Below are 27,245 nucleotides of genomic sequence, written 5' to 3'. Positions count from 1 at the left end.
CTCTCTCCCTATGTGTGTGTGTGTTGAAGTGGCTGCGAGCAGAGACTCCTTCCTCCTCCTCTCTCCACACAGCGCGAGATGGGGAGGGGCGGGGCGGGCACCGCGCCCAATCATAGCCCGGCGGCCGCCCATCAGCACGCCGATTGGCTACGGCCCGGCCTCTTCCCCCACCCCCCCTACCGTGTCAATCATGGCCGGGGGCGCCCGCTGATTGGCCCGCGCCATCTGTCAGTCAAAAAAGGGGCCCCTCGAGGCGAGCTCGAGCCGCCCGCTGTCCACCTACGCGCGGTCCCCCCCTCCCTGACACACACACACACCACCCCCCCCCTACATAGATCGGGCGCGCCTTTCGCCCGGAGTACCCCCACACGCCCAAACCACCCCCCCTACCCGTCTTTCCAGCTCCCTCCCCACCCCTAATCTCCCGTGGAGCCGGGGCCGCCCGCGGGTCGCGTCATTCTTCAAGTAGTTTTATTTTTTGTGTGTGTGCTGGATGAGCCCCCGGATGTTGGCGCATGGATATCTCGCCGCCTCTCCAATGTGCTAATGTTGAAGAGGGTAAATATGTCGGCCGCTGGGAATGCATCGGTTACAGTGTAGCTGGCGCCCGTGAGCATCGCGATCGGCTCTAAACCTCGCAAAAGTTTTGCGGCGGCGGCGGTGGTGGGACGGGGTGGTGGTGGCGGCGGCGGCCGAGGAAGGAAGGAGTGCGGGGGGGAAGGGAGGGAGGAGGAGATCGCTTAAAACTGCCGGGAAAGGGTGGACGCGGCTGCAGCTTCGGCGGTCGTTTGGGCTTCCCTTTCCATTTCATGTTGACTTTCGGACCGCTGGGCCAAGAGGTAAACAAACGGCGTGTACTTTTTTTTTATTGTGAGGGAGCGAGAAAGTTGTGTGCCTCGGTCTGTGTGTGTGCGCGCGCGCGCCCGCCCTCGGCTATCGGTGTGTGTAAAATAAATAAATATATTTTGTATACGCCAGTTTAAAGATCCGGCCAAGGTTTATAAATCCCCGGGCCAGCAGTTGGGAGCGATTGTTAATCGCCCCCCCCCCCCCCCCCCCAAGCACCGTTTTAAAGTGTTGGTGTTGGCAAGGGGGGGGGGGGGGGTTGTCGATCTCTCTGGGAAGAAGTGAATTAGCTGCTTTTTTTTTTCCAAAAAAAAAAGATGTCTTTCTGGAAGTTCTTGCAGCCACTCCACTCACTCACTCACTCTCTTGGAGCGAGGGGCGCACATGCACTAAATTTTTGTTTGACTCGAGTGGTTGGGATTGAATTAGTGGAATGGATTCAGCCTGCGAGAAGCTGAGGTAATGTTTTCTAGCAGGAAACGCTTTTCCCTCAACTTTCCTCCCCCCCCCCTCCCCCCAATCATCATCATCATCAGCGCCCCCCCCCCCTTTTTTATGGGGAAAAAAATTGATATCCCGAGTCGAGTTCTCTCAATTTCATCAGGGAATTTTAAAATAAATATATGGATCTGATTTCCCAGCGAGTACGAAAAGTGGCCTTGTCCTTTTTGCACTTCTTGTTGAATGTTTTCTCCCCCCCCCCCCCCCCCAATGGAATAAAATGTCAAATTCCACCCCCCCCCCCCCCCATCTCACTTTTCACTCGAAGACTGACTGGGCTGTTTTGATTCTCGTGATTTAACGTCGCATCTAATCGAGGGTAGTAAGGCTTGCTTTCCATTTATTTTTTTTAACCTTTCTTTAGGGGTGTTTTAATTTGTCAAAATGAATCCTCAGCAACAGCGAATGGCAGCCATAGGGACGGACAAAGAACTCAGCGACTTGCTGGATTTCAGTGCGGTAAGGATTATGACGGTGTACCATGTATTTGTGACCGATATTTTTCTTTGCAGGATCTCTCTCTCGGTCTCACTCAGTGTAATTACGGGGTAAGAGTAGCTGGTTCGTGTTGCTACTTCGCGTATCGTAGATTTCCGTGTTTTTTTTTCTTTGATTATATAAAAGTATACAACCACTCGGATGTTGGGGGAGTTTCTGGGAAAGCCATTAGCCAGACAGTGGTGAGAGTATCAGAAGAGCTTCAGTAAATGTGTATACTTGGCAATCTTTTGTTTGGGAGTACTTTTTTTTAGATGATGTTTAATCCTAAGAATATGTGCTGCAATTTGGTAGTTCCAAATGCAGTCGTTACATAGAGCAAAGGATGCACTTTGAGACTAGTGGAACTAGTGTGAAAATTCCGAGTTTGGTTTTGGTTTTAATGAATTTACATAATCAAAATATTCTTATTTTTAAGGGCAAAAAAACAGGCCGCATTGTTGATCAACCTGGCTGTACTGGGAGGGAGGGAATGATTTGGCACCCTGTTGTCAACTAGTTTTATTCAAATTCCACTTTATTCTTTATTTCTTAGATGTTTTCTCCGCCTGCATCTAATGGAAAGAACCGACCAACCACGTTAGGAAGCAACCAGTTTGGAGGAACAGGTACACTCTGTTAATATTTTATTGTTGGCTGGGTGTTGTATAGATGTGAATGTGGTATTATGGCACAGTTTATATCCTCAGACTCTGGATCTGGTTTTGTGTGGAGATTGGAAAAAGAAAGAATTAGTTCTAAGTCTTTTTAAATCTATGATCTATATTAAAAATAATTTGCATAGTAATCACAGTTGGGGAATGTGGAGTAAGGTATCTTGGAAAGCAGCCTGAGGGTTTTTTACTGAAGTAGTAAAAAGAAGCAATGGTTTGCTGAACAAAAAAAAAGATAATCATAGGAATTATGTGGCTTTTTCCTGATAATTTTCCCATGTAATTGGATAAAATCCAACATCAACAGAAATGTTCTTACTAGATTGTCTCACGTTCCAAATAGTGGCCAAACATCTCTCGTAGAAATTGCATTTTGTTTTTGTATGGCTGTGGACATCTTATCTAGCGATTGTCATGCGTTAGATTTAAAAAAAATACAATAAGTATATCCTTGCTGGATAAGCCACTGATCTTGTACTAAATATGGTGCATTCTGTGCCTTTATTGGTGGATTTTGTACTTCACCGTCACTGCTCAGATGCAAGATGATTGATCTCCATGTGAATGGTTGCATATTTACAGTGCTAACCATCATGTGTGCATAAAATTGAGATTGGTATTTGGGTTAAAAGTAACTCCTTAAATATTTAAGACTTTGATCGTTTGTATTTCCACACCATGCAAACTAATGTCATTAAGGTGGAGAAAACCTTTTTTTTTAAAAAGTGATCACTTTAGCTAAGATGGTGCTCTAAAAATCTACTTGTATAACATATTCGTATAAAAATATATAATGTTGAGAAAAAATATTGTGCAACTGAGATGTCAGGTTGTCTTTTGAAAGTAGATAATCGCAGACACAATTTTTATTTTCTGCTGCGAGGGATATTTGAGTGTTTGACTTTAATCACACGCTGGATTAAGATTTATCGTTTACAGGCATGGTGGGGGTGAGTTGGAGAGAAGCAAATAACTTTCTGAGGGCTCACAAACCTCTCCAGTTACATTATGTTGTGGCAGCATAATTGAAATAAACCTTCCCACTGGAGACTTTATGAAAGAAAAGATGAGAAATCTCATCTTTGAGTTTTGTAACAACAGCATAATTTTCTGTAAAATGTTAAAGTATAAATCTAACTATGAATGAACAATCAATCATAACATGTTTAGTAAACTCGGGTCTGTTGAATACCTGTGATGTTATGCTCATTCTCCAACCTTAATACTTGATGGACAGCATTCTCCAGCCCCCCAGCCACTTGTTTCTTAGCAGCGCGGGCCCAGCTGCTTGTCAATGGGATTTCCCATTGAAGGTGCCCCATGCCGTTGTGAAACCCGCGGGCGGACGTGTGCTGCCTGCGGGAAAAGTGAATAGCAAGGACCGGAGAATTCCGACTCGTGTCTTTTCTCTCTCTCTCTCTCTCTCTCTCTCTCTCTCTCTCTCTCTCTCTCTCTCTCTCTGTCTGTGTCTCTCTCTCTCTGTCTGTGTCTCTCTCTCTTTCTCTCTCTCTCTCTCTCTCTCTCTCTCTCTCTCTCTCTCTCTCTCTCTCTCTCTCTCTCTCTCTCTCTCTCTCTCTCTGACTTAGAATTCACTGATTGATGTCCTACTGGTAGCAGCCAATGCCACCCTGGTGGCACTGTATTCAATAGAACTGCTCACCTCTGATTGGCTTCGGCCCTCAGAATCCTTGATCCCAGGGCAAGGCTTGCTGCTGCTACTGGCTTGTCAAATGCCGACATGGAACAAGATTTGTCCAGCTTTCCCAAAAAGAGTCTTTTGCCAGCTCTCCAGCTGGCTGCTGATGCCTTGAATCAAAATGGGAACGCTTGAAGAGTTTGTGAAAGCCTGTTGAATCCAGAGATTGAATGAAAATCTTTGGTTCTCTGCACAACATTTGTTGTTATATTAAAATATATAACACTGTAAATTTGAATTATTACTTTTTAACATTGTAGCTGTGCTTTGAGGTTTTTTGTAAGAGGGCAAAATTTTGATGATTCGTTAGCGAGATTAAATTAGTATTTTTAACTTGCGATGCATAATGGTGTGCATCTTATAAGATGATAGATTGAAGTTTAGTGGTTTTCTGCAATTTTTCACTCCAGAGCTTGATTGTAACTTCAGCCATGTTTTGAAAAAAACACATTGTAAAACCTTCCTTACTTGATTCGTGCTTTAGGTCAATTCCTTTGTATTATGCTGCTTTTCTTGATGGCATTTTGTAAGACAGCTGACCATAGAAAGTTGAATACCTTTGTTCATTTATCTTTCAGTAACAACTGTTACATTTTCTGATGGGTTGTACTCCATAAAACAATGCAGTAATTATTGGTTTTAGTTGATCCATACATTACAGGAGACCATTCTGTTAAATACGAATATTGTACTGTGTAAACATTGATTTTAAATGTTTTGTGATCCTCATGCAAGACCTGGTTAAATTACAAATCTTTGTATAATGCCCAAACTATGTTTTCGGTAGGCACTATACTGCTTTCCGTTGGTAATATCATCTAACTTCGCCCCAACCTCCTATCTGCTGCTGAAACCCTCGTCCATGCTTGTGTTACCTTCAGACTTGATTTATTCAAATGCATTTCTGGCCAGCCTCCCATCTTCCACACTCCATTAACTTCAGCTGATGCAAAACTCTGCTGCCTATATCTGAACCCACACCAAGTTCTGTTCATCCATCACGTTTGTGCTCACTAACCTACATTAGCTCCCAGTTGAGCAAAGCCCTGGAGTTAAAGTTCTCATTCCATGCTTTCAAATGTCTCCACTGCCTTGCACCTCGCCTCTGTAACCACCTCCTGCCCAATAACCCTTTGAAGTTGCCATACTTCTCCAATTCTGGCCTCTTGTCCACTCCAGCTTTGATGACTGTTCATTTAGCTGCTGTGGCCTTCAACACTGGTATTTCTTTCTTTAAACCTCTCTTCCATTTGAAGATGCTTGTTAAAACCTCCTTTGACTAAGCTTTAGGTCACCTGCCTGAATATCATCCTATGTGACATGGTGTCAAATTTTGTTTGCTACTGCTCCATGGGATGTGTTACTACTTTAAAGGTGCTCTTGAGTGCAAATTGTTATAAGTATAGATTTGGTGTACCCAGTATAGCAGCTGAGTGTGCACCAGTGAGGCTTTGAAATGTGAAAAGCTGGAATGCATAGTACTCAATATTGGCTGTTCGGGGCTATATGATTCTGTTTGTGAAATTGGCTCAGTTGGGCAGCTTGTTTTGTTTGTACATGGGTGTGATTTTAATATGTGGCGCCATGTTCTCAGAATGGCCTGCATTGTTCTTCATGTACATTTACTTTCATAATTTATGGATATTGTATTTTATAAAAGTTTTCTTCAATCTCTATGATGTCAAATAGATGAATGATTGTAATGATGCAGTAGTTTATTTTAAGAAAACATGATTACAATGGAAACTTGGAGGTTTGCTTGTAAAGCTCACAATACATGTTAGGGGAGGAAAATTGAAGTTATGCAGGTTTCTGAACCTCCATGAATGCATGCCCAAATGGTTCTGTGCGACCTCTTTTGGAGCTGATGCTTTTTGTATATTTTTCATCATTGTAAGGTCTTCCTGACTTGGTCCCCCTCTTTACCACAGTTAGAAACAGAAAATATTTATTCCACTTGCGGAAATGAAAGGTGTAGAAATTCTAATTACGGTATCTTTTTTCACATTAGCACTTCATGGTTGAAAGAAATTATGTTTTTAGAACACGCATGTGAAGTAAGGAATGACTTTGATGTGGACTACATATAGGTCGATGCGACATTAGTAATATGCTCCCATGGCCCATAGTATTGCAGGGCTCTTACAATGAGGGATTCCAATAAGTTCTTAAACCACATGAGTGAAAGTCATCAAAACTTGTGAAGTTGAATCACTGGCCAAAATACAGTTCCTGTTTAATATATTTCTGGTGTTTCAGTGGTGACTTTTTGATCTTTCTGCAGTGACCAGCAGTTTTGGTCTTATTGTGCAGTTTATTGGCATTATCTGAGCTTGTAATTACATGTTAACCATTGCACAAGTTGACTTTTGAATGAGCAATGGCTTCCTGTATGATGGAAAGAATGAATTTTAAAATAATTGTCACGTGACTGAAGATTCCGATTTGTTACTAGATTTTCTATATTCACTTGGTGAATGGGCACTTCTGAGGAGTACCTAAAGGTTTACATTGAAGTTACTCTGGACTGTCCATATTAAAAGCTGGCACAATCATTGCACAGCATTCCAAAAAAATGGAAATATTTTGACTTTTTTGAAAGGCTGAACTGTTCGGTCTGCTGTACTGTTGATTTAAAAGTAATGACAAAACTTATTGTTGCATTGATCTGAACTTTGACGGAGGGAGCCCGACACCTTTTAAAAGAGTAATTGTGTATAGAATGCCACCCAAAAGAAAGATGCAAATGTATGCTGACAATATTTACATGTGCTTTAAAATTCAGACTTTTTTTTGCCTTACTGCTAGCAACATATGTTTGCAGTCATTGCAAAAGGGCTTGGCACCTACTCCCTCTGACCACCAATGGCACCTTTTGTATCTTGGGCTCCATGGTCTGCAATTCCCACCCCAAGTGACCTCATTCATTCATTTCCCTTTTAGACCCACTTTAACCCACCTCTTCAACCAAGTTTTTGGTCACCCCCACTCGATCTCTCTCATTTTGGCTAGCCATCTGTTTTTCCTTGTGCCCTTTTGAAGTGCTTGTAAATGTTTTTCTAAGTTAAAAGGCAGTACTGTATAAATACGTGGCTGTGGTTTAAAAAAGTCTATTTTGGCTCATGTCCTCCTATTTTAATTATGTTGAATACTTCAAAATTTTGAATGAAATTAGCAAGCAAGCTTTTAAGTGGTGTGCATATTTCTATAAACCATAGTTTAGGGGGAATCAAGAATGCCACATAGCAGCTTCAAGCTGGGCTTTTTCTGTAGTTGAAAAGAATTAACAGCTGATGGAATACTCTGTTCTCCAGTTTCTACAGAAACCATGGTTTGTTTGGATGAATTGCTTGTGGTATGGTCTATGTTTAGTTCCTTTGCATTACTATTGGCCTCCTGGCGAGAAATATCCCTGGGTGAAGTTTCAGGAGTAATACAGGGCACTCCCCCGGGGATTCTCTGCACAGGAAATAACAGACAGAGCGCAGACAAAAAGGCTAATAGTTTCACACTTATCTCATCTAATCACCAGTAACACCTCAATTTAAACCCTTTGTCTGACCCATTTAAGTGATTTTTAAATAAACATTCCTGATGTGTGTCTAGATTACTGTATCATCTCAGCAACTATTGACTTTCATCTATTTTCTAAATGTGTGGTGTCAGTAGCATTATGTATTTTGACACAGTCCCCAATTTCCTAATGCTCGAGCTCTACAATTTCTGATTCTGGAAAAATTATTTTGTCAGAATCCGAAATGTGATGTGAATGTCTTTTCTATGTTCAAGCAACTTTTCTTGTAATCCATCGACCTGAAGTCCACCCTATTCATACTGAGGGGTGTATTTCAGGCCATCGGTGGCAACTGAGATATAACTGCAGTCATTTAATGTTGCAAGAGTTCTGACTTTAAGCTTTAATACAGTATCACTGTCCTGGTTTAGGTGGGTTTATAGTTCACCCCACCCTTAGCCAGAAAAAAACTGATGTCAATATCCTGTTTCCATTGCTGCCTCACGTTTGTATATTAGTACAGAAATATGAAAAGGACAGTTTTATTTTCTGAAATTTGAGGTATGTTGTATATTTAAAAAGAAAACAAATTGAATTAAGCAACCTTTTGAATCGAGATGTTATCATCCTCGAGTTACTGCTGTAAATCGGTAATAATCTGCTATAGCTGTAATGTGTTTGATTTTCTTTTCAAAGAGGCCTGTTCTGATCTAGCTTGCTCTTAATTCTATCCTATGCTGTTTTTAGGTTCAACTTGTATGTTAGGCCCTAGACTATATTGAAATGGTGTTTACTGGTGTTTTTGTTCAGAAACCATCTTAACATGGCTGCTGTTGAGAGGAACTTTGAAACTAGGTCTGTGTTAGAGAAACACCTCTATTGTTTTCGGGTCTGGATTATTATCTGTATTATGTTGCTGTTTCCTCCCATTTGACCACTGAGCTAAATTTGATGATCTTATCGTTCCTTCTTTTTTTATCTTAACATGTGAAGTTGAAGCAAGAAATTCTCAGATACAAAATGAAAAAGAATGAACTAACTACCTGCACTTCAACAGTGCCGAAACATTTACTCTTTACTTCAGCAAGCACATTAGACACCATTAATGTGTTACAGTATCCCATAATGTGTTTATGTTGCAGTTGTACACCAGGCACTGTCTGAGAGTCGTAGCTGCTTTTAGAACTTGTGTGAGCCAGCAGCACTGATTTACACTGCTGTCAGGAGAAAGCAGAACTCTGCCAAATGGCACCTGAATGCTGATGACAGTTTTCATGTTCTCCCCTGTTAGAAAGTAACTGATGGTTTAAAAAGTGAAAGTAGTTCATTGGGTCACCTGGGAACTTTGACAGACTTCAAAGTTAACATATAATTTACTGATATATCATCAATTTTGTTGCTGATTGAGAAATATTGCACATATTTATGCTGAAACCCCTGGATTTTTTTGTCATAAATGATGCGGTAGCGGTTAGGCTTACTGTAAAATAGATTGTCCGTAGACGCAGAGAAAATGGAATAGGTGGCTCCAGACGAATTACCACTTTAGTCATAGCTTATGTACTTTGGAAATCCTTAAGCCTGACTCTGAAGTTAATGCGCATATCTCTAAACTCTTTTTAAAAAAAAACATAATTGTTCATTGAAAAAATAAGCTTGTGACATACTTTAACTTTCACACCCCCTTTGTTTATAGATTTTCACTTGCAGTGGCTTAAACCTGTAAAATGGTGGTTGGCAAAGAAAAATGCCTGTATTGGGATAGGTTCAAGACGTTTCAACATGTTTGAACTAGTACTGTGTCCCCATTGTTAGAATATTTTAAAATGGGCCTCCAGACTTCCTGGATCTTTATGAAAAAAGGTACCTCCACAGAATTAATCTTCCTGGCTACCCAAAACACTTGCTGAATTCCCAGTAAACAGGAACAATGGGATCTATTTATCATTTATAAGCTTTTTCCTGGTTTTATGTTGGCTATAAATAGTTTTTCAAGACTTTGCTTTAGGTTTATTGTTAACTTAGAAAACTAAATGACATTCTCAAGGATGTGGAGAAATAAATGATAAGTATGTCCCATCAGGGGGGCAAAGGCGCTGGCTGGGCTAATGGTGGAAATGGGAGGGGTGGACCCTTGGAGGTTCCTGCACCCAGGGGAACGGAAGTACTCGTTTTTCTCAGCAGTCCATAGGGTATACTCGCGGATTGACTTTTTTGTGGAGGGAAAGGCTTTGCTGGCTGGAGTCAAGGGGTCAGAATACTCTGCAATTGCAGTGTCAGATCACGCTCCACATTGGGTGGATATGGTGGTAGTGAGGGGTGAGGTAATTTTGTTTAAGGCCAGGGTGGACAAAGAGGAGAGGTTGGAGTGGCAGAGGCTAATAGATGAGATGTTGGAGGCAGATAGGAGTTATGCGGAAGATGGGGACCCAGCGATGCTGGGAAAGAGGAAGGAACTACACGCGAGCTTCGACCGACTATCCACTAGGAAGGCGGTGTGCCAACTCAGGCGAGCGAGGGGTGCAGTTTATGAACATGGAGACAAGGCAAGTCAGCTCCCGAGGGAGGCAGCAGCAAGGGAAATTCTTTGGGTAAGGGATAGGGCCGGGACATTGGTGGTGGCTCCTGAGCTGATTAACAATGTTTTTGAGGAATTCTACGAGAGGTTGTACAGGTCAGAGCCACCCAGGGGAGACAGTGAGATGCTGGAATTTCTGGATGGGTTGGAGTACCCGAGGCTAGGGGAGGGAGACAAGGCTACATTAGAAGGAGCAATACTGGAGCAGGAAATAAAAGACGCAATTGGGAGGATGTAGTCGGGGAAGGTGGCAGGGCCGGATGGGTTTCCGGTGGAATATTATTAAAAATTTAAGGATAAATTGGCACCCCTGATGGTAGGGATGTTTGAAGAGGCGATAGGGAAGGGAGTGCTGCCGCAAACCTTGGGGCAGGCATCGATTTCACTGTTGCTTAAAAAGGATAAGGATCCGACGGAGTGTCAGTCGTATAGGCCCATTTCACTTCTTAATGTGGACGCAAAGGTACTGGCGGGTAGGCTGGAGGGGTGCCTCCCGAAGATGATAGGTGAGGATCAGACAGGGTTTGTGAAAGGGAGGCAGCTGTTTTCGAATATTAGGAGGGTCTTGAACGTCATTATGGCACCGGCAGAATGGAAGGAAACCGAGGTGGTGGTGGCACTGGACGCCGAGAAGGCGTTTGATCGGGTGGAATGGGGGTACCTGATGGCAGTGCTGGAATGGTTTGGGATTGAACCAAGATTTGTGAACTGGGTAAAGTTATTATATAAGGAGCCGAAGGCGAGTGTCCGCACAAACAATATCAGTTCAAGATACTTCTCTCTCCACCGTGGGACGAGGCAGGGATGTCCTATGTCACCCCTGCTGTTTGCGATTGAGCCGTTGGCCATCGCATTAAGAAGTTCGGGAGCATGGAAAGGAATAATGAGGGGGGGGATAGAGCATAGGGTGTCCTTGTATGCCGACGACTTGCTGCTGTATGTGTCGGAGCCGAGTGCGTCGATAGGAGGAATATTGGAGTTGCTGCAGGTATTTGGGTCTTTCTCTGGGTACAAACTGAACTTGGACAAGAGTGAGTATTTTGTGGTGCTCAACCGGGGCTGGTGGCAGGGGTGGTGGGGCTGCCATTCCGTAGGGCAGGGACTCACTTTAGATATTTGGGGGTGCAGGTTGCTCGGGAGTGGGGAAGGCTTTGCAGATACAACATCACTAGTTTGGTGGGGAGAGTGAAAGCCGACCTGGCGAGGTGGGATAGTCTCCCTCTGTCACTGGCGGGTCGGGTGCAGGCGATTAAAATGAATGTGTTGCCGCGATTTCTGTTTATTTTTCAATGCCTATCGATTTTCCTACCAAAGGCTTTTTTCAGGGAGATTGAGGGAAGATTTGCCTCGTTCATATGGGGAGGGAAGGTGCTGCTACAGAGGGGAAGGCAGGCAGGGGGTTTGGGTCTCCCGAACCTGATGTACTACTACTGGGCGGCGAATGTGGAGACGGTGCGGAGCTGGGTCAGAGGGGTTGATTCCCAGTGGGTCAGAATGGAGGAGAGTTTGTGCAGGGGGTCGGGGCTGAAGGCACTAGCAACGGCCCCGCTCTAGATAGCTTCGGGGAAATACTCGTGGAGTCCGGTAGTAATAGCTTCATTAAAAATCTGAGGCAGTTTCGCCAACACTTCAGGTTGGGGGCAGGGTCGAGGGAAATGCCGTTCCGGGAGAACCACAGATTTGAGCCAGGGAGGTGGGACGGAAGCTTTCGCAAATGGGAAGAGAAGGGGATTAAGACTCTAAAAGATTTGTTTCTTCAGGGTCGATTTGCAGGATTGAGGGAGTTGGAAGCGAAGTATGGGCTGGAGCAGGAAGAAGTGTTTAGGTATATGCAGGTTTGGGACTTTGCCAGGAAGGAGATACAGAGCTTGAGGAACCGGCCTCCACGTTGTTGGAGGAGGTGCTGGCGGCAAGTGGACTGGAGAAGAGGACAGTGTCAGCGGTATACGGAGCTATGTTGGAAAAGGATAAGGCACCACTGGAGGGGATCAAAGCGAAGTGGGAGGAAGAATTGGGAGAGGTTATAGAGGAGGGGGGTCTGGTGTGAGGTGCTCTGGAGGGTGAATGCCTCCACCTCGTGTGCAAGATTGGGGCTGATACAGCTGAAGGTGGTGTACAGGGCACACCTCACGAGGGCAAGGATGAGCCGATTCTTTGAAGGGGTAGAAGATATATGTGAATGTTGCGGGGGGGGGGGGGGGTGCCGCTAATCACGTTCATATGTTTTGGTCCTGTCCAAAACTTGGAGTACTGGAAGGAGGTGTTTAGGGTAATTTCCAAGGTGGTGCATGTGAAGCTGGACCCGGGTCCCCGGGAGGCCATATGCGGGTTGGCATATGCAGATATAGCCTTTGCCTCGTTGATCGCCCGAAGGTGGATCCTGCTGGGATGGAGAGCGGCCTCTCCACCCTGTGCCCTGGCGTGACGGGGGGACCTGTTGGAATACTTGACCCGTGAGAAGGTTAAGTTCGAACTGAGGGGAAGCTCGGAGGGGTTCTACAAGTCATGGGCACTATTTATTATGCACTTTCAAGAACTGGATAACATCGAACATTAGTTTGTGGGGGGGGGGGGAGAAAGTAGGGGGGGAGGGGGGCTGTGTATGTTGAAGATGGCTATGGGTAATCCCTGATTCCTTTTTTTTTCTTTGTCATTTGTTTATGTTAACATGCGGGCTGATGTCTGGGCATGGTGGGAGGATGGGATCGTTGTTACTGTTATGGGGTTTGAGATATTTGTTATTGGTTATTGATTGTTGTTGGTGTAAATTCGGGAGAAAAATTGTGAAAAAGGAGGAGAATAAAAATATTTTTTAAAATGTTAAGTATGTCCAAATATGAAGTGTGCAGATTTCAAATACATGTTTTGAAGATTATTTTGTAGGGTTGTATTGGACTGTTTAAATTAATCATCTGTTTGCTTCAATAGCCTTATAACATCATTGCATTAAAGTCATCCCTGAAGTTTAAAGGGCTACAATGTCATTGTATTGACGTTTAAGCCATTTCTTTTCTCTTGTGCACCAATCTTTTTAAATTAAGTATATGCATCCTTCAATTGTTATATTTATTTTGCATATGTATGGATTCACAAGGTATTGAATAGCCTCTTATTGCAGAATCTAATGAGTAATCTTTGGCACCTTTCCCAGTTGATGCATGCACCCAGATAGTTTTGTTTTTAGAAGTGAACTGAATTTTTATTAGCTTGGCTCCACCCTTGCTCCCACAACCTTGGACATTGCTTCAAAGAAGGCTTTCCAGTACCCGACAAGTATGGGGCATGCCCAGAACATGTGTCTGTGGGTGGCCGGGCCTCCCTGTCACAGTTCACACGTCTCCACCTCCGAGAAGTACCCGCTCATTCGGGTTCTGGTTAGGTGTGCCATGCTCATGCATGGGGCTTAACCGTGCGCAAGTGGAGGTGTAGTTGGCCCTGTTCAGTGCTTCACTCCAGCATCCCCACCCTATTTAATCCCTAGTTCTTCCTCCCATTTTTCCTGTGTCTCGTCCAGTGGGGAGTGTGCCCTGCAGTCATCTGTGCAGGTCCCTGCAGTTCTCCCCCTCCTAATCCTTCACTCATCCAAATTGCCCAGTAGCTCCTCTTAACATTGAATGTCTCGGCGTCCATGGGTATGTTGTCGTCTCCTTGCGGAGACTATCTATCTTTCTTGAGAAGTTAAAAAGCATTTTTGAAAATAAATGTTGGAAAATGAGAGTATTGCCTAGTAAAAGCAGCTCGAGATTAAACTGATGTAATTTGCCATTCCCATTATAGTTAGACTAGGTTTGCTTTCCCACTGGTTCCTGATGTATTGGTGTTACGTAACCAGTAGCAATCTAAAAGTGAACGGGGCAAGGTGGGCTGTGTAGGAAATCCTTTTGTTTTTCTTTGAAACCAAAATTTTCAAGGGTGAGACCGTTGCAAGTGTTTTTAAGCCGTCGGACCTGCTGTGAGTCCTGTATTTTCTGTTTTTTGTTGGTAAGTTTATGTTGAGGTTTACACAAGAGACTTGTGCCCTGACAACCTGTGGAACTAACATGGCATGAAACCAGTGTAACGTCAGTCTAATACTAATTTTTATGTCTCTTGACTTTTTTTGTGTATTATTTATTATTCACCTGATCATTCCCAGTGTTGACTGTTGGGAGCACTGAACATGGAGGCTTCATTCTTGTAGAGCCACTGACTGGATAGTTTGCTCTGACAAGAAGCTGTGTAGCCTTTAGGCTGAAATGCCCAGGGATGTATGTCCTTTGAAGAAAAACTTGAAAGACTTCAACCAGCTAAAATATGGCTCTGAACTCGGGCCATTCAGCCAAATCATTATAAACATTTTTTAGAAAAAAAATTGGCATGGGAGATAAGAATAGCACTTGGCGTTAGTAAATAGCAGGTTCACATCTTGTACACTTATTGTGTGTTAAATAATAGTAGCATGTGGAAAACCAGTAAACTTGGTACTCAACCTCTAGCCCATCCACATTTTTTGCCTCTCCCCTTTTTGTTCCAGTGTAATCTTTAACTCACCATTTGTAATGTTATGGGGAGTCCATTGTCCCAATATTTAAACACTGACCACTGACCAATACCAATACCAGTGATTTAAGTGTGGTGACTTAAGGTGGAGTCCACGTGACACAGCTCAAGATTTGCTGCCCATTCTTCATCCCTGAAATCATCAATTTAATCAGTGCCTATAACCACAGCAAGTTGAAGGTTTGGTGTATCAAACACTGAAATGCTCAGTAGTCAGCAGATTGGTCTAGTAGATTTGTGCATTTGTATTCTTGCTGTAATAATCATGCAGCCTGAAAGAGACTGATGGCATAAATGACCTCCAACATCCTGTCTGTAAATCAGTGAAAACTAAAATTGCAGTCACTGGGTTTAGAGCTCTGATAGGTGGTTCAAAAGATTTATTGGAATGTAGCTAAAATATGTACTTATAAATGGAAAACTTAAGTTCTTAGGAAAACTGTAGCTACATGAATAGGAAGCTCTCCTATTCCAGTAAATTGCATTATTCAGTTTGCAATGTAAAACCAAAGATGGGGGTGGGTGGGGGCAGAGGTGGGAAAGGTAAGCAATGCCAGAAATAAATAAATGTTAAGAAATCTCATTATTTGTAACACAAAATGGAGGGGCAAATACACAGGCCCACTTGCCTGCCATTTTATTATTTTTTGATCCAAAGTTAAAATTTGTTTTGGGTTTAGCACATTAAATTAATTCTGAATCTGCAGTTCAAAGTTTTAGATGAGGGTGGTAAATATGCAGTTTAGAAACTAAAAGTAACTGGTCCCATTGGCACTACTGACCAAAACCTAGTGAAGTATTCAAAACCTAGTGAAGTATCGAGCAAAATCTCTTGTCAAGTAAAAGGTAATATTTATATATAATGAAATCTGCATTTTAACTATTTCAAGTTGTACTGTAAATTGCAAGGTTAATTTTGATGGTTCAAGATCAGTCTTCAAAATCATTCAGTCATCTTTGTTTTGTCTAAGCTGTGCACGTAAGTGGAGTGGTAAAGGCATGTGATTCTTCTCCCTCAGTCTGCATACTGTGATGGATGATGTACATCTTCTATTGTTGATCCTTAGACATTGGTTGGAAAGAAGTCTCTGTAAAAACCTGTTCTATAATCTGTCCGTGGTGCAGCCAGAAGTAACTGGATGTGTATGACCTATGTGAAAACCCAGCATAGGATTGATTAGTGCAGTAAAGTAAATAAATTTATCAAAACAAAATAAGGTGCTTAACATATTATGTATCTTATTTATTGTAGATCACCATTAAGTGGATATCTTTCTTTCATTTAGTCTTGCATGAAATAAGTTGTGTTTTGTGTACTTGCATGGATGTATACTTAAACCGTTTTTTTGTTTTGGAAAAAACACACCTGTGTTTAAGAGTATTTGACCCTGTATTGCCACCTCTCGGAGTTTAGATTGTATGTTATGACTAGGTTCAATGTAAGTAAGCTCTGGCTGAAAGCAGACTTTTTAGATTGTCTTCATGTTTGGTTTGAGCTGCTCTAAAATGCACATGTAAGTGAAGCATAGGACGTGCGCTTTCACGAGTGGGTATTAAATCAATTGGTGATTCAATGAGTTGTTACTGGTCGACTTTGTTTTTTGACACTCTGTCCTGCATTTTGACGGATCAATCTGTGGCTGAGAAAGACCCAGTGGCTTTGGGGGTTTAGTGGTGGCAAATTGCAGTTACCGCCCCCTCATGTGGTTTGAACTCTCTTGCAGCTATCAGATAATGAATGAATACCGTTCCATTTTGCTTGCTTGCATTTATGTTTGGTTGGCTTGCAACACAACTGCAAGAATTGGTTTATGAATTTGATAGTTTCATTAGCGTTCAGGGGAAATACAGCTTTTTTTAAAAAAAAGAGTGAGATTTCCATATTTTATTCTAGCATAGTTTTGATGCTCATTGGACCAAGTGTGTTGGGTGATGATGGTTCTGGATTTGGAGTAAAGTACTTCAGTACTTCATTATTTGTAGTTACGGAATTACTGTCAGTTCCGGGAGAAGAGAGATCTGGAACAGATTTGATGCTGGCAAAAGTCGAAAAATATCAAGTTGTGTTTATTATGAATGGAAATTCAAGTCATCAAATCTAAACACTGCCTTGAGTATGCAGCTACAAAGGATAAATAATGAACAATACTTAAGTCCAAATAGAAAGTAATTTCAGTAACCATGCTTATTGGCTAGGTTTAGGCTGATTTCTGGAACTGTCTACTGATTTGAGCATATGAGGTTGGTTCCATCAACTAATATTGTTTCTGTAGTGATGGGGTAAATAGCAATTGTGCTGTGTGCTCATGTAACAAGTGTTCTGAGTGTCACCTTCTGTAATCAGTGCTAAAATTAACTAAATGCTACAGAAATGCCGATACTGACAGTATGCTGAATCAACCAGAGGGCAAGAATTACTTGTGTGTTTTTAGTTGCACATAGTTTTAATAGAAGTATCTAAATTCCACTCTGCCTGGACTTTTCAATCCAACATATATATATATATTTTAAAAAAAATTTAGAGTACCCGATTATTTTTTTCCAATTAAGGGACAATTTAGCGTGGCCAATCCACCTATCCTGCACATCTTTTGGGTTGTGGGGTGAAACCCACGCAGACGCGGGGAGAATGTGCAAACTCCTCATAGACAGTGACCCAGAGCCGAGATTCGAACCCGGGTCCTCAGCGCCGTAGGCAGCAATGCTTGCCACTGTGCTGCCCTATCCAACATATATTTTACAGACAGAAAGGAGTATAATATTTTGCTGCTGTTGATTTGTTTTCTCTCTCCCTCTCCCCATTTATGTTTTTTTTTAAATTGCAGAGGAAAACTGTAGGCTTGTTCACAGTCGGTCATATTCATAATATTGAAAGTGTGTACTTTAACCAATTCTTGCAATCCAGCAGTATGTGTAAACGTGCAAAGATCATATGTTTCCTCGTTGTATGTCCCTTGCAAGAGGGTGTCCCAGTGATGTGTTACCCTTGGACTGATTAACTTTTTGTTAAATGTAATTTTATTTTTCTGTGAAGAATGAAGAGTTTTATATGAAAGCTTCACTATTAGATGGAAGTAATTACTTGTGATTAGCTTTAGGTTAGAAGCAAGATATACAACTGCAGATAGCAAGCTGGGCCTTCGGAACATTTTCACTGACTGCATGTAAAAATGTGTGGTTATTTTTCAATTAACTGAAGTTGATCTTTGAAAAATGAAAATCGCTTATTGTCACAAGTAGGCTTCAAATGAAGTTACTGTGAAAAGCCCCTAGTCGCCACATTCCGGTGCCTGTTCGGGGAGGCTGGTACAGGAATTGAACCGTGCTGCTAGCCTGCATTGGTCTGCTTTCAAAGCCAGCGATTTAGCCCTGTGCTAAACAGCCCTAAATGAAAATCGCTTATTGTCACAAGTGGGCTTCAAATGAGGTTACTGTGAAAAGCTTCTCGTCGCCACATTCCGGCGCCTGTTCGGGGAGGCTGGTGCGGGAACGAGGTTGGTACGAGGCTTTGGGTCACCTTGTTTTCGAACTCCCAAGCTTAAAGTGGAGATCAGTGATAAATTTGAAATGTGCTTTCTAAGTTGACCAGTCTAACACAACTTGGGTTTTCAGATCTTTACTAATGTAATGCTGGTAGCTCCTGCAAGTGCCGGTACAGTATCTCAAATCTGGCTGTCTGAAAACCGCACATTTTTATAAGCTGCCTTTCATTAATTGTTATTAAAAAATAAAATAATTACTGGAACAATTCGACTAAGGCACTGCAGTGGTGCACGGGTCTAGTTATTGGCTTTGTTCAATAGTCTTTTTCTGTACACTCTTGGCCCCTAAGACGAGTCAGCCGTACTTTGTTGTTTGGTTTTTTTCGGATGTTATTTCTTGACTTGCATAACTTTTTAAAAAAACTTTTATATAAAGAAATGTAATCATTTAATTCAAAGGGAGACACATGAAATCGAGGTTTTGATTTTTTTTTAAAAATCCGAATTCTGGCCATAGCTACCCAGGTTGCTCATTTTTTAAAATAGTATATTTATTGAAGTTTTATATTTTAACAAAATCCAATTAAAACACAGGAATGCTACAGCTCAGCAAGGCAAAAATAAGTCTCAACAAACATGGCTAGAGAGGGCAACGGGAACAGCAATATAACTGGCTCCATACAATCATTAGACTCAATCAGATAGATACCTCTTGTCTATACACATCACCAGAGAACAAGGGAGAAAAGGATAACGCCATGAGAACATGGTAAAACGATGCACACCGTCCCACGTGGTGATTGCTCATAACAACCACGAGAGGTCAGGACAAATTTTTCACGCCACGTTTGGACCAGCACACCTCCCTCGAACACCAGAACGAGAAGTATCAGTGACGCGTTGCGACCTCCTCCCTTCAGATAACAGACCCATCTGTACCCCTACAGGAATCAATCATAGATTCTTTATACCCACCATAACAGAAAAGGAAAAATACAAAGAAAATACACGAGAACCCAGTTCTAAATGGATGTTCTACCTATACCAGACGATGCAACATAACCCAACTTTGGGCACAGAATAGAACAATCATCGTTCACATTTACCCAGCTGTATATTTGGATTATGGTCTGTGCCACGAGTGCATCCCAACAACTTAATCGAAACCGGATTTTAAACCAAAGTGAGGGGTGCTACTGTGGGCATAAGGTCACAGGATAAGAGAGGGCTAGAACCCAGCCAAGGGTCCATATTCCTCAGGCGCCTTCCTAACCACCTATTAATGAAGAGGAAAAATTACTCATTCAGACAAGGGGACGTCCCAACCATACTGGGGGCAACAAGATAAACAACCAGAGTCCAGGATTCTGCTCAACCCCAGGCCCTCTTGCACAAAAGAGTCAGTCCACCAAAGATATTCAAACACATCAAAATAAAAACCCAGCATCTTCAGGACGCCTCCTAATAAATGCCTTCGAGAAGGGACCCACAAGCATAAGGGGGCAACAGGATGCCAGCCACATCACCGGATCTGGCCGAGTCAGAACACTCTGGCACACGAGTCAGAACACTCATCACACACGAAGACCTACCAGTCAGCTGGCCCTGCACCTCACCGACCACACCCAGGGCTGTGCACCAACCCCATTAACACTAGAAAAATCACACCAGCCTCAAACCGGAGAGACCCACCACCGAAGAAGACATTCTGGAAACCACTATGCAAGACCACTTAAAATCATAGAATCATTACAGTGCAGAAGGAGGCCGTTCAGCTCATCAAATCTGCACCAACCCTCTGAAAGAGCGCCCTATCCAGGCCCATGCCCCCACCCTATCCCAGTAACCCCGCTTAACCTTTTGGACACTAAGAGGCAATTTAGCATCTAAATCCTGTAATCCACCTAACCTGCAGATCTTTGGACTGTGGCGGGGAAACCAAATCATCCAGATGAAACCCACGCAGACACTGGGAAACTGGGATCCAAGCCTGGAATTGTACTCAGCACCCTGGCGCTGTGAGGCAGCAGTGCTAACCACTGCCACCGTGCAGCCCTTGGAGGAGGGTGCTCAACTCCTCCAAGCTTTTCCCCAAACTGACGATGCACTCCTGCAACATGGAGACACAGAATTATAGACTCTCATTTCAATAATTCAAACAAGGATTAAGCATCCCCACCTGGCGTGCACCTCTACTCAATTCCCTCCAATAGCTCTTTTTTAAAAAAAAAACACCGAAGAATTGGAAGGAATGCAGTCCTCTCCAGGATACATGATCTGCCCCAGCCTTCGAAGGAGACTAGCATGGATTCTCGAAATTCAAAATAATAGAAAAAGCAAAATAAAAATCCGATACCATTTAGCTCGAACTAGGGGCTATCCTCAATCCTAGTGAGGACTTGACCAACCCTACCACCCACCTCCACACGAGCACCCTGCCGAGGCTCCACTCATCTTCAATATAAATGAGATATGGGATGTCTAAAATGCACTCACTTCTCATAATTGCAAGAATTACAGAAGATAAAGAACAGGAGCAAAATTGTGCACAAACCACATCACATTACCGACTCTGATTTTTTGCTAAAACAGGATAACCGATGTCCTTTGCCCTCATGATCACATCTCGCCCACCCTTACTAGGAGAAAAGACTAAAAAAATCAAGAGGAGCAAAGCCCAGGATTATTGATTAACTGCAGGGTAATAAGACTATCTATGTACGTGGAACGACCAAAGCTATCGTCTAACAATCCTCAGGATCTCGCCAATTTCATCAAACGAAGTGCCTTCACCAACGCCCAGTCAACTAGGAACTTGAGCCCCGGCCGGGCGGATGACTTTACACGACCAGCCACTTTAGCCCTCCACGTCGAGCATAGAGAACCCAATAATATAAGACCAATGGTTGGGCGCCCCAACCGACCCAGGCCTCGAAGACTGAATACAATGTGCTCTGTCAAACCTTCTCCAGACTCCAAATCAAGACTACTAAAGCATGGCAGCCAATTTTCAAACTCCATCTGTAACTTGCCTCCCATACACCACAATTATCAGGACCCACTTTCCGAGTTGGTCAGGGCAGACAACAGAGTAGAGGCAGAACTCACAAAAACGCACTCTCTCCCAGTTGTTAGTTTTGAGATGCTGTATCTGCATGCCATTACTGATCTGGAATTACATTATATGTAATTTTTGTGCAGATGTTTCTCCTATACGGTCTATATTGAACAATCTTCAAATAGGCATAAGCAGAAATTAAATCTGGCATAAATCACAACCCCAACAATGTGACAACCCGATTTGTGAAATAGTACCCCTTATTATAATACATTCATTTTTTGTTTCCCACGCTAATGGTTGTTGTAGACTAACTTGGTGTGTCTGCCAATTTAATGCCACATTAATGCTGAATTATGGATAGTTGTGTTGTGGACTTGTGCCTACTAGGAACAGATTTAGAGTGCCAAAACTAGATGATTCTTTTTGTTGACTTTATCTCACCCATATTTGCTGGACTAAACTTAAATTAAAGAATGGTTTCAAATCCAGTGTACTAGCCCCCTCCGTTCTTCATCACAAAATTGAACTATCTCAGATCAGCTGATGACTGAGACTTTTTTTGCCTCTGGTATTCATGGGTATTGGGACAGCTCCTTGTACTTCGATTAAAGCCAAAATAACCCAGGTGCCATATTGTACCGTCACAGAATGATGCGCTGGAGAAAATAAGCTTTTGACAATATTGAAACAGCATCTTTTGGAAGCTCAGTACTGTTGGGGTTGCCGTCTCTCAGGGCAGACATTAAGTCAAGGCCACATCTGTCTGATCGGGTAGATGTAAAAGATCCCATGACGCAATTTTTAAAAAGTGGAAGAGTTATCCCTGGTGAACTGACCTATTATCCCTCAATCAACATTGCAAAAACCCAAATTATCTGGTTGTCATCGCATTGCTATTTTGTGTGGGTTTGCTGTGCACAAATTAGTTTTCCTACACTACAATAGTGACTGCACAAAAGTACTTTTATTGGCTGTAGAACACCTTGAGGCATCTGGTGTTTGTGAAAAGCATTATGCAGATGCAGACTGAATCCATGGTGGTTCCCTAGGTTAATTGGGGTAGGTAGCTAGATTTGACGAGTATTTATTCTGTATTCTTTAGACTTTACACAGCTTTATCTTTGTCAAGGTGTTTTGTTGTCTAGATTTAATGGGCAGCACTCTTTCCTCTCAAATGTTTGATGGTTCACACCCCATTGCAGTAGCTTGAATATGTACTTCAAGCAGACGCTATGGTGCAGTATTGAGGGAGTGCTGCATTGTTGAGCTCCTATTTTTGATGAGGGGTTAGACTGCAGCCCACTGACCTTGCAGAATGCCATAGACTACAGGTGGGACCGGAATATCCGATCAGCAACCAATGGCAAGCTGCCTCCGCTGCTAGAAAGCATGTTGCGGCAGGGCTGGAAAATCCCACCCTACACCTACACATTTGTTAGCTTGTGGGACCTTTCTATTCAAAATATAACAATGGTTACACTTCAAAACATTTAGCTATGGAGCTGACTAAGATATCTTGAGGAGTTGCAGATTTGGTCTTCAAAATTTGTCCCACCTCCTCCACCCAACCCCCATATAGACCCATATGTGGGTCTTTTGTCATGTGAAACATCAATGATTATCTAGTTCATACGAGGGTATAATGCATGGATACTGGCAGCATTCTGGTCCCTTACCTGAGTGACCATTATACCATATTCTTCAGGCACAGTAGGATGTTCTGGACATCTCTCTCGCCTGGAGAAAAGAAGCTTGGGATTTTGAAACAATTCCTTAATCCTATTTTGCAATGAAGGACATCTGCAAAACCTTCAACCACATAAGACATTGTAAATGTATAATTGAATATTGTTCTAGTTTTTTTGTGTGATGCATTGGGAGAAGAGGATATGAGCAGATTGGAGGATATCCTAGTGCGTTTACCCATTAGGCTGAAGGATGCCCTGTATGCTTAGGATCTGTTGGAATGCTGGAAGCATTGCTCTGATTTCTTTTGTGTATCAGATCACCTTGAAGAGGGATTACACTGTGTCTACTGATTATGCTTGAAGTGTTCTGTGACCAAGATGCTCATAAAACTATCATCAAATGTATTTTAGCTTTGTTCCTGCTGTTGCATTAGTGGTAGGAGTGGAAAGTTAGAGTTTTGCTGATATTGGATTAATTCTGGTGCCATTTCACTGACCCACCTGTAAATTCTTAACTTAGAACATAGAACATAGAACAGTACAACACAGAACAGGCCCTTCGGCCCTCTATGTTGTGCCGAACAATGATCACCCCACTTAAACCCACGTAACCCGTATACCCGTAACCCAACAATCCCCCCATTAACCTTACACTACGGGCAATTTAGCATGGCCAATCCACCTAACCCGCACATCTTTGGACTGTGGGAGGAAACCGGAGCACCCGGAGGAAACCCACGCGCACACGGGGAGGACGTGCAGACTCCACACAGACAGTGACCCAGCCGGGAATCGAACCTGGGAACCTGGAGCTGTGAAGCATTGATGCTAATCACCATGCTACCGTGAGGCCCCATGCTACCGTGATGCATTTTAAAAAAAAATTTCTACCTAGCCTAATTAGTCAGTCAGCTTAACACCATGAACTTGAGATCTCCAGGTTAAGGGTCAGTATCACCGACAGTGTCGCTACTCCTCCAAGTCACCAGGATGTTAGAGGCTTTGCGGGACCTTTTTTATTGAGCAGCGTGAGAAATCCTGTGTTAGTAGACTGTGCCCAAGAGTCCCTTTTTTGTGTATAGTAGTGACTGGAGAAATTCTTGTAAATGTTGCTGCTAGATTTTAAAAAGAAATAACAATAATAGAAATTAAGACATATTTTGTGCTCTTTGTCCGTGCTTGAAGGCGAGACCTCTGTCTTGTATCTTCAGTGTATTTGGTTCTTTTGTTAAAGTAATATGGTCATTTTGAGATGGAAAGTAGATTCACATTTCATGGTTGTCAAGAAATGGTATATGGTTCTGTTCTGTAGGATTAGGATACAGTGTTGACCAGTTATGATATAATCGTGTAAAAATATATTTTGGTTTGAGACAGCATTGTGTGTGAATTCGGGTATTGTGCAACTTTTTTTTAATGCATTAATGATCTGAACTTGGGTATCCAGGGCAAAGAGGTGTAGAGTAGAAGAAAAAATAGAAGCTGTGCGAAACCTTTTGAATGCATTTGATCAATTTTGGGCAGGATGTTTTAGGGTGTCAAATGCAGAGGTGGTTTAGGGATGAAGAACTTGTGTGGAGAGACTGGAGAAGGTTAAGAAGATGTCTTTTAAAAAGTGAGGAACGATTTTGATAGAGTAAACGAGCAGAAACTAATTCCAGTGGTGGACAGACAGGCCAGTAACTTAAGGAGAATGATTTTGAGGTGATTGGCAGAAGAACTAGTGGCAACGAGTGGTTTTACATGGTGAGTTGTTGTGATCTGCCATGTACTGCTTGAAAGAGTGGTGGAAATAGGTTTGGTATTAAAATTGAAAGGGGGAGGGATAAACACTTGAAGAGGGGAAATAATTACAGGGATATGGGGAAAGAGAAGTAGACCTAACCCTATATAGCACTTCAATAAATCAGAAACGGTGATCTGGACTAGATGGCCTCCCACATTATTAACTCAAAGTTTTGATCAGCTGGAGGTGTTTTCCATTCAAATGATTTCCATATGAAAATGGGGATACTTTATAAATTTGATGGCGTGTCTGAAGAAAATGTAATCTCAATGACATCACTCCCTTTTGAATTATTGCCAATCTTGATGGTTGATTTCCCCACCGTCTGTTTTGCTTGTTTAAAAAAAAGAACAGACTACAAACTTTTGTTCATTGTGTTTTGTATAGCAACAGTCCTACGAATCTTACCAGACAAAACGCCCTTTGCTTTAGACATTTACAACACAATTCCTGATTACAGCCTAAACTTCGACTATGCCATGTCTCTGATTTTTCAGTTCATCCAATCATATGTTAATGGGTCATACATGCTGTTGCTTTGTGCTGCAACTGGGGATAGTGACATGTTAACAATTTTTCTTACTTGGACTCTAGTTCCAGGTTTTATTCCTAAAGATCGAAAAAGCTCTGCTTCTCTCGGTTGGTTTGAAGTTCGAAAGTACAAGTTTTTTTTTAAACTGACTGCACATGCACACTGTAATCAACTTTTATTTTGTGGTATCGTCTGAAATATTGCACAAAATGCCTAGCTCAAGTTGCTTATGATAGCTGGTTGTAGATTAGAATTTTTATAGATTTTCAACAAGCTTATCCAATAAGCAGCTGAGTTGTGCAGACTAGAAGAGCCCCAATTCAGTCTCTGATTTTTGCTGAGTTGGCTCCATCCCAATTATGACCACCTTTTTGGGCAAACTAAATTAGTTTCAGTATATTCCCATGGATTAAAAATAAATTAGGGCTAACTGTTGGCAATTTCTGGCAATATATACTTTTTTAAAACAAGTCAAGGACATGGATGTCCCTAGCTAGGATAGCAATTATTGCCCATCCCAAATTGCACTTGGAAAAGGTGGTGAGCTGCCGCCTTGAACTGCTGTAGTCTGTGTGGTTTAGGTACACCCACAGTGCTGTCAGGGAAAGTGTTCCAGGATTTTGACCCAGCAACAGTGAAGGAACAATGATATATTTCCAAGTGAGGGTGATGAGTGGCTTGGAGGGGAACTTTCAGGTGGTGGTGATCCCATGTGTAGGTGGAGAGAGTGGATGTTTGTGAATGGGGTGCCAATCAAGTGGGCTGCTTTGTCCTGCATAGCATCACGCTTCTGGGGTGTTGTTGGAGCTGCACTGATCCAGGCAAGTGGAGAGTATTCCATTAAATTCCTGATTTGTGCCTTGTAGATGATAATGAACAAGCTTTGAGGAGTCAGGAGATGAGTTACTTGCTACAGGATTCCTAACTTCTGACTTGCCCTTGTAACTACAGTGTTTATAGGGCTGGTCGAGTTCAGTTCCTGCAGAGCTTTGGGCTTGGGTCAACTATGTCAATGTTTCTCCCACTACTCTTGTGTGATTGAACTGGTTGCCATCATGGCTCACTTAAAGATAATGGACAATGTACCCCAGGGTGACTATTGGCTGTAGACTGCAAGTGGAGAAATTGGCTGTAGACCTACAAGTGGACAAAAGATTCAGTTTCATTTTCTTATCAAGTATGCTATTTTGGTGATGGTTTAAAGGTTTAAAAGGTGCTTTAATTTGAAAAGCTGGTCAAGGTAAGATAAACCGATGTTATTTTTCAGTGGATCAATTGGTGCATCCTTGGGCTAAAGTAAAATATAAAATCTGGAATATCAAATTGAAAATCTTGGAAATGTACAACAGTAAAATTCTACTTCTTGGTACTGTTTATTCTTCAAAAGTGCTTTACATAATCCTAAAAATGGAAGTGAAGATTTGCAAAGGGTGTTGTGGTATTGACAGGGTTTTCTCCCGTTTTTGGGCACTGCTGAATCTTTCTGTTCCTGTTATATAATTATACAGAATAGGTATATATTCACATGTGGTTTCAAAAAAAAAAATTGGCTCAGTTCCTGTAAATTTATATGTTTAAATTGTGCTGAGACCGGCTGCAGTAATCCAGGCTCAATATTCAAATTTGATGCTGCTCAGCTCTGTGCAGGCTCTATTCATACCTTCCTCTTCCCACCCTGTGCTGTTACTCTTCTGTTTTGATTTGGGTTTGCTATTTTAAAGATGTGCATATGTGTGCAAAAATGTAACATACACTTGCATTATTTTGCAGCAAATTGGGATTTGAGTGGTGATGAGAGCAATGGGAATGGTTTATAATAGTGTCCAGGGAAAGGGTTACTCCAGAGATGTTCCAGTAGAAATGGTTCTGTT

General features: G+C 42.3%; 1 protein-coding gene across 18 annotated transcripts in view; it reads left to right on the top strand.

The window, feature by feature from the left end:
- Positions 1-352: 352 nt before the first annotated feature.
- The window catches only part of LOC119953376 (transcription factor 12-like), a 193,134-nt gene continuing 166,241 nt past the window's right edge, over positions 353-27,245 (top strand). For 8 of the 18 annotated variants that reach the window (XM_038777584.1, XM_038777587.1, XM_038777580.1 and 5 more), the window contains exons 1-3: positions 691-839; positions 1,712-1,806; positions 2,381-2,453. In XM_038777584.1, the coding sequence (XP_038633512.1) occupies positions 1,732-1,806; positions 2,381-2,453 (148 nt within the window). In that variant the 5' untranslated portion in view covers positions 691-839; positions 1,712-1,731. Of the gene's footprint in view, positions 559-689; positions 840-1,174; positions 1,306-1,711; positions 1,807-2,380; positions 2,454-27,245 lie in introns of those variants that run through there. The other 10 variants (XR_005458010.1, XR_005458009.1, XM_038777579.1 and 7 more) reach the window with 4 other exon arrangements.

Source organism: Scyliorhinus canicula, chromosome 18 (genome assembly GCF_902713615.1).
Source record: "Scyliorhinus canicula chromosome 18, sScyCan1.1, whole genome shotgun sequence".
Classification (NCBI taxonomy): Eukaryota; Metazoa; Chordata; class Chondrichthyes; order Carcharhiniformes; family Scyliorhinidae; genus Scyliorhinus; species Scyliorhinus canicula.
This window is presented reverse-complemented; position numbering and strand designations above follow the sequence as displayed.